We start from the raw sequence: 14,144 nt of genomic DNA on the forward strand, positions 1-14,144 counted from the left end.
ATCAATCGATAAATAACTACTGGCATTGTCGTAAAGAAGAAGTCGTACGCTACTATCTAAGGTAGTCTGGGGAAGAAAAATCTCTCGTAACCAGTCCAAACCGACCTTACTTGTTATAAACGTGCTCTCAGTCGTACGAAAGTGCCAGTTCGACGGAGTATTCTCCGGAAATCAAGTCGATTGTAAATCTTTACCCCTAAAGATGATCAATGGATCAATCGTACGGCCACCAGCCGAATAGGCCTCAATCACGGTCACCCAGTCGCGATTTTCAGTGGTTTTCTTATACGAGGGCTTTATGATACTCTATCCAAGGACTTGTTAATTTATACAGACACCCATTCCAAGTCCATGTTCATCAAAATTCCATATATTGCTCGTACAGATTTCGAAACGCGTAACGACCGAAGAAAGTGATCAAAGGTCTGAGGGGCTTACGTTGATGTATTCTTGGCCCGAAGGTATTCAATCTTTCTTCCTATCTCAGAGCGTACGTCTGGGTGACGTTTTAGAAAGCGATGTATCCAATTATTACCGATTGAAGGCGGACCGCCAGAGGCATTCGAAATAAGCCCAGCAAAGTCGCGTACTTGGGCGAACGTAGGAGGGGCTTCAGCAATATCGAGGTCGATTATCCATCGTACGAGGAGCTGTTCTTGTAAGGGGGAGAGGTTTTGTTGTCTCTCTTGCTTGTTGTCGTGTACGTCCTTCTTTTAGTCGTCGACCTAATGTGACTCGATCGATCTGGTAGGCGACGGCGGTGGCTCGAATCGAGGGGTATTGGCCGCTTTCGTACGCGCTAATCGCGGCCTCAATGGCTTGCTGGGTCTCAGAGGACATATTGGCTAAGTTTCAGAGGAAACGGATACAGCTTGACTCCGTACGAGAGAGAATGAGAATGAATGCGACGCGTCGAGGGTTGGTGGGGAGAGTGCTTCGTTACATGGGTGGCCGACTTTAGGGCAACATCTGATGTACGTGATATTGACCAGAACAAGACAGAACCCGTGTAAATGACGTTAAATGGGAACCAAAACTAGCAACAACATTGTTAGGACGGGAGGTATATTTCAGGGGGCTCGTTCAGTACGGTAACCATGCTTCGTAATTTCTGGTCGTTGGTCAATTGCGATTCAATGCTTATTCAGACTCGCCAATGATGTACGAGCTAGTCCTCCACCCCTGAATTATACTCCTGCATTGTCCTTTGGGTGGAAACCGGTTTTGACACTGTAACTTTCCTTGACAAAGTAATAGCCCCTGGTGGCAGCGGAACTGGGCCGTCTTGTGCTGGCGCTGCCATACTTCGACCTGACCACAACCCTACCCGCTCTGTGCGATGGGCCTCGACTCGGTGCAATATCTGTCTAGCTATGGATCACTGTCGAGTGTCCTCAGCTTCTCAGAGACGGCCGCAGTCTCCTTCAACTCACCGAATACGTACGTCCTTTTGACATGCTAACGGTAGCAGACCGTTAATCCTGTGTGCAGACAAGCGGACGACAAGAGCTGAACCACGCGAGGTCCGCAGAAGTGCGCGCCTGAGAGATGTCCTACAGTCCGAAGCTAGCGGCCGGAGAAATGAATGGGGAACTGGCTTGTCGTCGGATGACACCTCGCGGGATCTAGTGGTAGGTAACTTTCTGGTCCCCATGACGCCGCCTCGTCACTGATCATGATTGCGCTCCAGCAACCCGTAAAGTCCAAACGCAAGCGAGCTCAGGAGGCCCCGGCTGCCTCAATTCCCACGCAATGTCCACCCGCCGCAAAGCGACCTCGAAAGGCGGCCTGGAGCACGGCAGAATGCGAGGCAGAAGGATCGGAACGGAAACTCGTCACAGGCGCCGCTGATCCGCTCAGGAGCTGGGTACAGAATCAGCAGTGGCCCCGTGAGTACTTTGAACCAGACGATCAGGCGCGGGAAGAGCTTCAGGAACGCGACAGCTGGCTAGACGATATCATGGCGCAGCCACCTATTCCGGCCGTTCGATACGTGGAAAGAAATGGGTTCAGATATCCACGCCCTGCTAAAAGATCTGCTACATCACTGCGCCGCAAGCGATCGGGTTCGAGCCTCAACGAATCTGGCGATCAGAAGGAACCGGAGAGGGAGAGCAGGAGCACGTTATATCGAGATGCACGCTATGTGACGATGCTGGAAACCAAAAGAAGCTTCATGCGCGATTTCGACCATGAAGTCCCTCAAGCCACCACGGACATCTGCCTCCAGCTACTCACTAACGACCAGATGGTGCCTCAGAATTCGTTGTTCACTGATAACCGTTTTGGCAGATTATGCGGAAAATTACACGACAAGAACGAAGCGATAATTATTCAAGACCTCACTCACTTGATTGTTCCATCGGCGATGAATCTCGCCATTCACAACGCACATCTCGATGTCTTGATCGAAAGTGCAAATGAAGTCTGGTTAAGTAGCATACCGGTGGAGGGACCCTGGCCCCAGCCGGACTATGCTGTTGGGTTCGACCGGTCCGCATTCACAAACGAGCAACTGACAAAGCTCGGTCCGCTTGTTGGTGACGCCTTCGACACCTCATTTTTCGTTGCGACCTCTCGGATGTATTTTCCATTTCTTACCTGCGAGTTCAAGTGTGGCCCTGCGGCGCTGGACATTGCTGATCGGCAGAACGCTCATAGCATGACCATTGCCGTGAGGAGCGTCGTTGAGCTCTACAAAGCCGTGAAGCGAGAAAAGGAGCTCGACCGCGAGATCCTCGCCTTCTCAGTATCCCACGACCACCGATCGGTTCGGATCTACGGTCACTACCCTGTGATGGAGGGGGACGACGTTTCCTACTATCGTCATCCCGTCCATGAATTCAGCTTCAGGACATCGGAGGGAAAAGATAAGTGGACGGGGTATAGGTTTACAAAAAATGTCTATGATGCCTGGATGCCGACCCACCTCAAACGAATCTGCTCAGCAGTCGACCAGCTACCGTTGAGTCTTGACTTTGAAGGGTCTGAAGTGCCATTCGAAGAGGCAACCGGTCTCACACACGATATGGAGAGGCTGCTGTCAGAATCATCTAGTGTCGACCATGCTTCGCAAGACGAAGACGAGCCGAAGTCTGTTATTTCACAAGCAGCTACCCCAAACACCTCTATCTCCAGTGGGTAGGGTTAAGGGGCAGTCGGAAGGGCCTGAAGCAAGTTCCGGAGCGTGATGGCAGACGGGCAGTCACAAAGAATGGAAATCGGTTCGGTAAGTGAGGGGGAAGGGTTTGAGTAAGAGTGCGTATGCCGCTGGGGTCGCAATGCTTACTTCCTGCGCAGTGTTTGGAGGACTTTTGCTAGAGATGAAGATACCCAGCCTACTGTGCGCCTGGCCTCCCACTCGTCGCTAACACCTTGTGTCGATGATGTCGCCCTCAGTGCCAGGCTTCTGCCATTGACGTACCTGATTCCCCGGGTTGACTGGAGGTCGAGATAGGACAAAGGTCTCCACCTACCGCATTATAAAGCAAACTTATGCCGCGATCAGATCGTGGTGGACCAACGGATGTTCCTGTCAAACAGACCTCTTTCGAGGCTTTCATACCCATTCGTCTTTGCGCTCCCCTTTCTGCTCTGCTTGTTCTGCTTGTCGACTTGTGAAGGACAGGATCAGATCAGATCCAGTCAGTCAGCGTCTCAATTAGGTATTTGTGGAATACAGCGAAGGCGCTAGGTAAGAGTCGTTTGTGCCTATATAACAAAGGAACCCTGGGAAGATCGACCAATGCATGGATAGATCTAGCTAGTTTTGAATACAAAACTCAATCGATGCATAGGATTGAATCTGAATAGGTGGGAGGAGTATGGTCATTTGCCTCCGGGATGACATGCAGTACCTACAAGCAATCCATGATCGGTCGACCTTTGCAGTCTGGTCCTCTCATCGATCATTACGTGCCAATACTATCCACAGGAACCCCCTAGTGCTGGACCTCAAACCCTTCTTCTCACCTCCTCCCAGAGATGTATTCTTGTAAGAGGCCCAGACCCGGAAGAGGGGAGTAATGTCACAGAACATGACATATGTACATCCCGTATCCCCGTCGAACAACACTACAACCTTCTCACTCTCCTTCGTTCTCGTTTCAGCTGAGTCTCCTTAGTCACATGAGCAATCCAACCCCGTCCTTCACCACATACGCCTCCTGTCATCTAGCTAAGCTTCCTCGAAGTCATTCCCTCTTCTTCTTTCGCCTCCTCCTCCTCCTCCTCCTCCTCCTCCTCTTCTTCTTCTTCTTCTTCTTCTTCTTCTTCTCCTTCTTCTTCTTCTTCGTCTTCGTCTTCTCCTTCATCGTCTTCTCCTTCTGACTCCGTGCCGTGGCCGAGGATTTCATCCATGAAACTGTAGTCGACACAGCATTTGTGGCAAACGATAAGGTGGTGGGTCGAGCAGACCATGCGTCCATCATCCAATTCTATGGGGTCGTCGTCCATTTTCGATAGCGTCTTCGAATTTGGTGACTTGCAGGAGTGATACTGAGCTCTGATTCAAGAACCGGTCCGACTTACGTGATTAGCTTAAGTCGACGTTGTAGATTTGTAGCGTTTGTGGTGGTGAGGAGGCGGGGAAGTCCCGGGCCGCCAACGAGATACGGGGATTGGATCTTGGCATTCACCTTTGCTGTAATTCTTGATCCCCGATCACGTACTGTACTTCACGCATTTACAAACGCCTTCTCTTCTCGAAGCCCAATCAGTGTCCAAGTCCTGCGATCATCACTTTTATTCCCTTATCCGGTAAAGCCATGCCCTTATGGGCAATCCCGCATCTCAGTCCCCCCAGCTTGAGTGGCGCCCATTCGCTCTGCGACACGTGTCAAGCGAACTGCAGGAACCTCATCGCAGACCTCTGATGGGCACATGCTCCGTATCTAAACACAATTTTTTATCCGTGACCTTGTCTTGTCCTTTGCGAGGAGCTACGAGACCGGACTCGGGTCCCCCACAGGACTTCTGCGTTCGTCATTGCGATGTCAATCAAGGTCCAATGATGGTGTGAAGGCTCGCGATTATTACTACGCGGGAGTTGAATCATCCAGACATCCCGAAATGGCCCAGTCAGGCCTTGCCAGCCCCCCCAAAAGCAGACGCTTGCAAAAGATTGGGGCATGGGTACGGGTCAGGCTTAGCTTGGATGTGCACATAGTGCCCTAGCTTCAGCGCTCTAACTCGGCAAATTTTCCAGCCTCATCTTCAAAATGACCCCCTCAAGTGGCTCGATCGATTCCACCTTCGTCAGTTCTCTTCACCTTATACTGTTACCATCTTCAAGAACATGGATGAGACCACTGGACCCGAACCGCGAGTCTCTCGCGAATCCGATGCTGGATCCTCGACTCCTCCAACACAGGCCGTTGTCCCAAGGCTGAGTATCACGTATCGAGAGCCCGTGCCGAGTTCAACCAATGAAGAAGAATACAAAAAGTTCAAGGAATTCGTCTTTGGTTAGTCTCTATCCTATACTATCACTGCTGCTGGGTGTTCTTCGATGTACTAAATAGGTATCGTCCAGGGTCTTCGGATCCTTGGGTTCCGACGGATCCGTTGCGACAGCACGACTATGTCGCACTTCCCGACGTGGCTCATCAAACACAAGAAGACACGTCTGCATCATATGGGCATGATGGCACAACTGCAAGCGTCGATTCCCATGGCCTTCTCACACAAATTAGCCGCTATCTAGGAGCCGGCCGCTCCGGCTTCTTCACTCTGGATACAAAAGCAACCCCTCCACCGTACCAGGTGCAAGAACGTGCAAAACGACTCATCGACCCGAGCGAAAACGACGATTCGATCGGAGCCATATTTGAGGACTCCTCTCCTCAACTGAATGATATGTTTAATGACGCATGGAAGCTCGATTTTACCCATGATCGATGGCCTCGATATACTCATCAGCTCGACGACGGCCTTTCTGTTACGTGTCAACACTATGTCTCGAACGGTATCGTTTTCGTTCGAACACGCTTTCATGTGAACAAGGTGTTGGAGACAAATGCGCCGTTATTCTCTGGCCTCAAGCTTCGGCCAGATGAGTATCACATACGAGAACTAGATTTTCTCAACACGTCAAGCACTTTCAACATTAGCTCCCAACAGCAGTCGCATGAGCCTGGTCCGAACCAGTGCAGTGTGATCTTGATCAACAATGGCTTCGAGCCTGGTGATCCCAGCGAAGCAGGCGATGAGTATCTGAACGCCGTTTGCTTGATCTTTGCCATTTCTGTGAACGGCAAGGTGCGAGAGCTCGAAAAATCCCAAGACTGGTACGGCGATTGTTATCGGGTGAAAAGCAGCGGGGAAGATAATTTCACGGTCACTCCAGCACATCCGGTGGAGATAGTAGAGGCGTACAGACTGCAACTGGTGCCGAGGGAGGCTGATTGGAAAGATTGTGTCATCTCTCAGGCAGATTTCCTTGGAATCCACGACGCCTTCACCACGAACCTCTTTCGGAAATTGCCGTTCTCGCGTGATTCACACCTCGACTTCATCTTGCGCAGGAATCTGGAACACATTCTTTCAGTATGCAGCATTCCAGTACCAGTAACACGACCACAGTCCGAAGGCGAGAAAGTTGACCCTCCTCCAGCGGAAATAGCAGAACATGGACAAGGGACCCGCAACAAGAATTACGACGTCGCTTTAACATGCGGGGACCTCTCCGGACATCGGATTGTCACATCAGCCAGCTAGTAAGTTCCAATGCCTGTGATCTCTGCCACGTTGCTGACGGAATCAGCTTTGCATTCAAATTTTTGCTGGCGATGTTGACGTATCTCAGAGCTGGTGACTTTGAGAAAGAACATTTCCAGCCGTGTCAATGCAACAGCGCGGAAAGATTAGCCTGTGGATTTGAGATGCGCAGGCGTCTATCCACAAGGATCGAGGATACTTGCAGGGCTCACGTGGCTTGGATAGGACAAGCCACATTCGCTGATGGACGTTTCAAAACTCACTATTGGGCTTCTGGGCAGGAGATGTCTTCTGACGATGGTGTTAATGCCCGGGACACGACACTAATGCCCGATGCATCAATCTCGACGTCGACTGATATGCCATTCCAGATCTTGACCGATACACCATTCCAGATCCTCAAGCTTTCCGATTTTGCTGCTATTTTTGACGATGACGACAAGGCTCTCGTCCGGTCGTACTTGCTTCACTGTGTACGTCCTTGGATACGACATTTGGACCAGAAAAACAAACGAGGGTTTTTTGCCTTCTCTCGCACGACAGACACCCCACGTGAAGGTTACCACAACTACCGCTTAGAGGATCATGTTTGGATCTGGAGTGCGCTACAAGTCGTCGATCAGCTTGGCTTGGGTCGGGAGCTAAAGAAGGAAAGGAAGCAGAAAAAAGAGAGCAAGAAGAGTGAGAGGAAGCAATCCAGGTCTCAAGTCGACTCGATGAGCTTGGAGCAAGAGAGCTCGCAGCAGGATATCTTGAAGTGGGGTTACTCTCCTGCAGAGTTTCGACGAAATGTTCTCAGAAGATTCACTGTCCAGAACCGTGCCGCTAGACAGCGCATGCTCGCTGTTGCACGTTGTTGGTCAGAGAGTCGGTTTCTACTCCGGACCAGAGATACTGCCTTCTTCCATGACACGAAGCCGGCGTTCTTCGACCGGACGGATGATCTCTGGAAGGCTACAATCAATGCACAGAAATATCACGAGGAAAATCAAGACGCCACTTGGGACAGTCCCTTGCGCTACGCATTAGCACTGCTAATGGCGAGCAAAGGCCTCCAGATCAACGGCAGATCACCCCAAGATATGCTGAAGACCGCCAAAAAAGTTCTATTTCAGAGTTCGTCTGCCAGTGGTATGCTGCCGGGGCAATTGAACATGGAAACGAAGGACCCCGAAATCTTTCAGGTCAAGTCCCGGAGAGACTTCTACTGGCATACCTGCTTCGAAACTCCATACATCCTCTGGAAAGTCCGCTCAACTCTCGAGTGCGAAGCGATTTCTACACAAACCGTCGCTGATGACTCGGGCGAGCCTCACGCCGTTATGCCCCAACTGGCCAAAGGATCACCTTCACATCACCTGCACCTAGAAATGAAAAAGTCGATGCCTCACAACGATCTCATAGACCAGCAAAGTATTGTGGAAATTTCAGATGAGTGGTTATACAATCCCCCACCCTTCCTGGACTTTAAGCCTAACATGACGGGCATAAGAGACTTTTTCCAATACTTCGCTAACGACGGGATTTTCGAATCTCTCCTTGAGTTATTCTATGACCTTGAACCTCGATCTCTACTCCGCAGGGGAACTTTCTCGTTCATGGACGCCAAGGGACATAACCTGGAAGGGGCCATAATCGATGTTCCCAAGAGCAAGCATATGGCCGGTGATCCCAATGTGGCGATTGCTGGAAATCCACTTGACAAGATTGAACTTTTGACCAGCCACGGTATGTACGGCAGACTGGATAAGTTGAGGACCGCCGAAGAAGCCAAAAAAAGACTGATCTGGTCTTTCAAGGCGAATCCTGACCTGGGTCTACTCTGCGCGATGGCGTCGCCCGGGGCCGAGGCAGCATTCATTGCATCCTTCTTCGACCGACACTTTCACCGAGAGAAATATTTCACCGATGACACAACAGCCGCTTTGAATGCCTGGACGACTGAATTTCATTTATCTTCTTACCAGCTGGTGGATGAAAATGATGGAATCACCGATTTGAAGTTTTTGGGTGGCCAAAAATGGATCCGGAGGGCAGGAACGGGCTTCCGCATCGTGGGCGACTTCTTTGACCGCTTCTGGACCTGTCACGTCCTTGAATACGAGCCGAAGGATTATGTCGGAGACGCTCAGGTCAAGGCACATCACCCTGACAAATTACAGCAATGCTTCGACACACTGATCAAAAATCGAATCCCGGAAATGGAGCGGGGCCGAAACCCCTGGCGTCAGCGAAAGGTCCTGGAGCTCATCCTTTTTGATCGAATGCTGGAAAAGATCATCGGGAGATATAAAGAGTTGCTTCAGCATGTGGACGGAGAGCTGAGGGATCTCCTGTCGGATGAGGAGGAGAACGGCGACAGCTCTCCGGTTGTTCACTCGGATGTCTTGTCCATCTCCAATGCCATCTTCTCGCAAGAGATGGACAGCTACGCTTACCTCGAGTTCCGGAAAAAGTGGCCTCCGTTCCAGTACACCCTTCAAATCATGGAGGAAGATCTGAAGGAAACACTCGACACCGTGGGCTTGTGGAAGACTCGGGAACGCGACCGGGAACCCGAACGGCCGCGCTGGACGATCAACGACGAGGCCAAGTACCGCTCCGTGATTACGAAGATGACGACCGCCAACAACCACAAGATTCGGGACCTTGAGCGGTATCACTCCAAGATCCAGTCCCTCCGGGAGTCCCTCGCCAGCCGGCTGGGGTCGACCCGTGACGACTTGAGTTTCCAGAGCGCCGAGAACGTCCGCTACTTCACGTACATTACCGTAGTGTTCCTCCCGCTAGGATTCGGCGCGGCGACGATGAGCACGAGCGGGCTGCCGAGCCGCAAGATGGTCTTGGACATGTTCGTAGCTGCGGTTATTATCTTCATTCCGACGCTCCTTGCATTGGCATACGGACCCACGGTGTTTGACGAGATCCTGAGGCCCATGTTCAGGGCCATTCGCGACTACAAACACAAGCATTGGCCCCCTTGGAAGACGAGTGATCTTCCGCCAAAGAAGCAGGCTGGAAAGAAGGGCGGCGGTCAGTTGCACTCGCCTCCCGGATCATCATCTTCTGGAGGGGAAAATCCGAATAAAATTAATTCTTCGTCATCACTGTCACCACCACCACCACCACCACCACCACCATCAAAAGCCGCCGGTGGGAAGACAGGAACAGTGCTGCAGCTAAATGCGTCGCTTCCTGATACCAACAACACTATGACTGCTGCCGCCGCTGCCACTGCCGAAAGCGGCGCCGGCCCACCACCTCGGAGGTGGAACTTGTTCGCTCGGGACATCAAAGAAATGATATCGAAAAAGAGAAGAGAAGGCCACCACCACAAGAAGAGCGGCGACGCCCAGAGTGAACTGGAAGCTGGGAATTTATTGGATGGTCGGCCGGGGAAATTATCGTGAGTGGTTTTGTAAGACTGACTGCTGGGGGAAGAGTGTCTCCTTGAAAATTCGACTGCTTATACTGACTTATGGACTTGGCCATGGAGGAAGAGAACAAGTAATGTAGAAGAGGAAACTGTACGAGATAGTTACTAGTTGCGAGAGGACCGAATGCTCTATAATACATATCCGCTGCGTGCCGAATCGCCTATCATCATGCTTAGCCTACTTGGTGTCTTTAGGAGAAATCCCTAACACGGACGACGATTGTTCGAGGAATATACATTGTGGCACATATAGAAATATCAGCGTAACCTCCGTGACGATGGGTGGACGGACTACTTGTACTATTGGATAAGCAATACGACTTGCCCCTGACTTATTATCACTCCAGACCCAGGAACAAGTACCGAGTACTACTTTGTATATGGAGAACAGAAATTGCACATGCTTTTTGCTTTGGTTTCGTTTCGGCGTAGCAGTGGTTGTGGGGGCCAGTCAACAGAATTTTTTGGTTCTCCCACCATGACACTCCCCCTGTCGATTTATAACGGGCGCGGGTGAAGAAGCCGACGGTCTCGAAGATTTACACACGCCCCGTCCCTGCCCGGTTCAGATCTCATCACGGGCCAAATGTCTCCATCAGGCAAAGGTCCTTCGCTTCGATAGGTGTCGGCTATTGTTCCTGCAGAATGACGAACCGGTGGCGCCTCGACCTCGTCGGGGCCATTGGCTCGAACAGTCCAGGTCGCCGATGCAGGGGCAACTCACAGTAGCACCTTACAAAATGATCTGCACGGCTTTTTCGCCTTTGTGAAACCGAGATCCCAGTCTCCCCATGTCGGCCCAGGCGTTGCTTGAGAACAGCGATGCAGGAAGCTGAGACGGCCACTCCAACGTCGGGTGGTAAATCAACTCCATGCAATACGATCTAGACCGGACTTGTCAAGGTCTGTCACTCACTCAATACCCTCTTCTCCGGCTCAGACTTCCGTATGACTTCCCACATGGTCATGTTGCCCCGGAAGTTCCTCGACAGCCCAACGGCTTTTGAGCTCCTCCATTGTCAGGAGGTGGGAACACTCCGAAACTGTGCGGTTGATGCGGCGTGGCCCTTTTGGCTTGCGCTCATTCGCGCCCTCCGGGGCTTTCTTTTCCTCCAAAGGACATGTTGCAATCTGAAGGACCGTACCGTCTACCTGGACCGTTCCTTACTCACTCAACAAACACCCTCCTCAGCAGTCCCAGGATCTCGCCTACCCTTCCTGCCCTTGCCTGGCAATCCGACAAATCCACCACGGCCCCGCATATCGTTTCATAGTTTTCATTATGGATCCTTCTTCTGTCATCGTTCCATGGAAGGGAAGCCTTCTGACATCCACTTCTCCACAAGGAGACCCAGACGATGGGACGGAGGCATGGCAAGGCAGCGACGGGCCGCCGAAAATCCTTGAACTGTCAAAAGGATTCTAGCAGCAGGAGAAAAGAGAGTGTAAGAAAGAGGTCCGCAACCCTCAAAAGCTTTGTTGGGTGCTCTATGAACGTTATATCAAACGACATACCACCAATTCCCCACGCCATCCTGTCACTGTTGTCACTTCAATTCTGCGAGTGTCCTTTTGTTGTTGGTGTTCTCAAATATGGCCACGGGACAGTCGGTCCAGGGATTGTTGTCTGCAGTCCCGCAATGTGCGGTATGGTGATATCACTGCGTATTCCATCTGCATTGGTTGGACTCCTTCGATGGCCAATGGCTGACACTAGGCCTTCCTTCTTGCCCGCTTCTAGGCTTTATGCGCCGAATCCCTCTTTCCATCCTCGACATGCGCCACGACCGACCTGGCATGCATATGCGCCGATGCATCTCTTGTCACGCGCATTGAGCAGTGCAACACCGCGAACTGCACCGTAATCGAGGCTTTACGTGAGTTATCAGTCTGTTATCGCCTATGACTAGAAAGAGAAAGAGGGAGGAAGAGAGAGAGAGAGCCCTGCCTACCTGATCTGACGAAATCTTTCGCACAGGCGCCGTCAACCTTACGGGAAAAGCATGCGGTGTGACGCCGAACAACACGTCTCAAACCTACATCATCGTCACATCGATCTTCATGGCACTCGCCGTCGTCTTCTATCTGATGAGGCTTTCTGTGCGACCGCCTCTCATTCCGGGGTTCCGAGTCGACGACGGGCTTATGATGGTGGCAACTGTACGTGCTATCTGACTTTGAAAGAGAGAAAAAAGAGCCGTAAAGACTCAGGCAGAGCTGACAGATTCCAACAGCTCAGCGTCGTTGTTTTCACGGCAATCAACTTTCAGGGTACATATATGACCGTCCCAATCCACGATCCCCCTCGAGTCATCGGTTCGTTGACTGACACATGCTTGTCGCGCAATACTACGCAGCTGCCCACCTTGGCTTAGGGAAAGACCTGTGGAACGTCCCACCCGATGACATCGATATCGTTTTGAAGGTAAGACCAAGGGTAGTTTGTGGTGGTGGTGTTGCCATGATGTGGCCTGTGGCTGGTATCCTTGACCTGACGGCTGACGAAAGACACGGCGCAGAACTTCTTCATCGGCGAGTTCTTATACATCTTCATCTCGGTCTTGACCAAATTGGCCGTCGTGTCGTTCTACTTGTCCGTCTTCCCCCAGCCGTACTTCCGGAAAGGCGCGTACGTCCTCATCGGCCTCTGCATTTGTTACTTTGTTTCGTACATGTTCGTTCTCGGCTTCGAATGCAGTCCCGTGGCCTTCTTCTGGGAGCAATGGCGTGATCCCACCGCGGGAACGTGTATCGATATCAATGCTGGGGGCTGGGCGGCGGCGGGCATCAACATTGGGCTTGACCTCGCAATTCTGGCGCTGCCGGTGCCTGTCATCCTCAAGCTCGAGATCTCTCGACAGCAGAAGCTCCAGATCTTGAGCATGTTTGGAGTGGGATCGTTGTGAGTCGTTTTTGCACCCCCCTCTCGTTCGAAAATCTCCCTTAGGAGTCGAAGTCCATCAATCAGCTGACAGGCTCTTCGATGGTTCTATAGCATCACCGTTGTCAGCTGCATCAGACTCCAATCACTGATCAACTTTGCAAAGAATTCCAACCTTACGTGTATGTGACTCTCACCTCCTCTGCCCCCGTTTCTGTCTTGGTTCGACGATCTTAGAATTCAGAACCTCAACTGATTCGCGTTCCTGTCAATCCCTCGCAGTTCACCTACAGCCGATCTCCTTCTGGAGCTCCATCGAACTGGACATCAGCATCGTCTGCGCATGCATGCCGGCCGCACGGCTGTTCTTGCAAAGAGCCTGGCCATCGAGATTCGGGACGTCCAAGTCCCGAGCAGGTCCGTACATTCGCCAGCCCAGTGCATCCGATCATCATCATCCTCAATCGCAGTTCTCGGGACACCTAACTCGGGATTACTCTGTGAAGTCCACCCATGTGGACGTGTCGCACACTCAGCAGGGGAATAACGGCGTGGAACTGATGGAGTCGGACGGTTGGCTTGGGGCACACAGAGCCTACCCAGCATCTGTTCCCACGAGGGATGCAAGGCCATGGTTGCCCAGCCCTTGAAGGAGTGTTCACGGTGGAGCGAGGAGGACACTTCCTGTCTGTACAGTCGGGCAAAGGCCAAAGAGCAGAGCAGTCATGAACGAGCGCCTGTCAAGAAATTGCATGGTTCATTCCATCCTCTGTTTGGCCGCAGATAAAGGCATTCATCCCACGCTGGATGAGGACATCCCATCTCGGCACCACGCTTTCCTTCTATATCTTCTCATCCTCTTGATGATGTGTCCTGGATATGTCGAGGGGCCCCATCCTCAGCTCCTCGTCGTCATCTTTCTTCTTTTGTTGTGCGCCACTGTCGATTCAGGCGTGTTGCTATCCCGATTCTGATCAAGCGCCGAGTGTCCCGATCAGTTCATGTGCCAATTAAATGGTCCCTTTGGAGTTTTAGGGGCTCACTAGGCAGATCTAGTGCCTGCAGATTGCCGAGATTGCTCCCCCAGGTGCCCAGCCACCACCCTCATCG

General features: G+C 51.7%; 3 protein-coding genes across 3 annotated transcripts; all 3 read left to right on the top strand.

The window, feature by feature from the left end:
• Positions 1–1,339: 1,339 nt before the first annotated feature.
• On the top strand, positions 1,340–3,145 carry AYL99_09912 (hypothetical protein; the record flags this gene model as incomplete). The annotated part of the gene is made up of 3 exons (XM_018841418.1): positions 1,340–1,440; positions 1,472–1,631; positions 1,691–3,145. 3 exons carry the CDS (start codon positions 1,340–1,342, stop codon positions 3,143–3,145), a joined length of 1,716 nt encoding a protein of 571 aa, XP_018689127.1.
• Positions 3,146–5,296: 2,151 nt separating this feature from the next.
• On the top strand, positions 5,297–10,127 carry AYL99_09913 (hypothetical protein; the record flags this gene model as incomplete). Its single annotated transcript, XM_018841419.1, has 3 exons — positions 5,297–5,465; positions 5,534–6,716; positions 6,764–10,127. The coding sequence occupies 3 exons, from the start codon at positions 5,297–5,299 to the stop codon at positions 10,125–10,127; spliced, it is 4,716 nt and encodes a 1,571-aa protein (XP_018689128.1).
• A 1,619-nt stretch (positions 10,128–11,746) lies between these two features.
• Positions 11,747–13,059, top strand: AYL99_09914 (hypothetical protein; the record flags this gene model as incomplete). Its single annotated transcript, XM_018841420.1, has 6 exons — positions 11,747–11,800; positions 11,895–12,030; positions 12,132–12,313; positions 12,388–12,469; positions 12,529–12,578; positions 12,673–13,059. 6 exons carry the CDS (start codon positions 11,747–11,749, stop codon positions 13,057–13,059), a joined length of 891 nt encoding a protein of 296 aa, XP_018689129.1.
• Positions 13,060–14,144: the final 1,085 nt, after the last annotated feature.

This window comes from Fonsecaea erecta, assembly GCF_001651985.1.
Source record: "Fonsecaea erecta strain CBS 125763 chromosome Unknown Scaff10, whole genome shotgun sequence".
In the NCBI taxonomy this organism is placed as follows: domain Eukaryota; kingdom Fungi; phylum Ascomycota; class Eurotiomycetes; order Chaetothyriales; family Herpotrichiellaceae; genus Fonsecaea; species Fonsecaea erecta.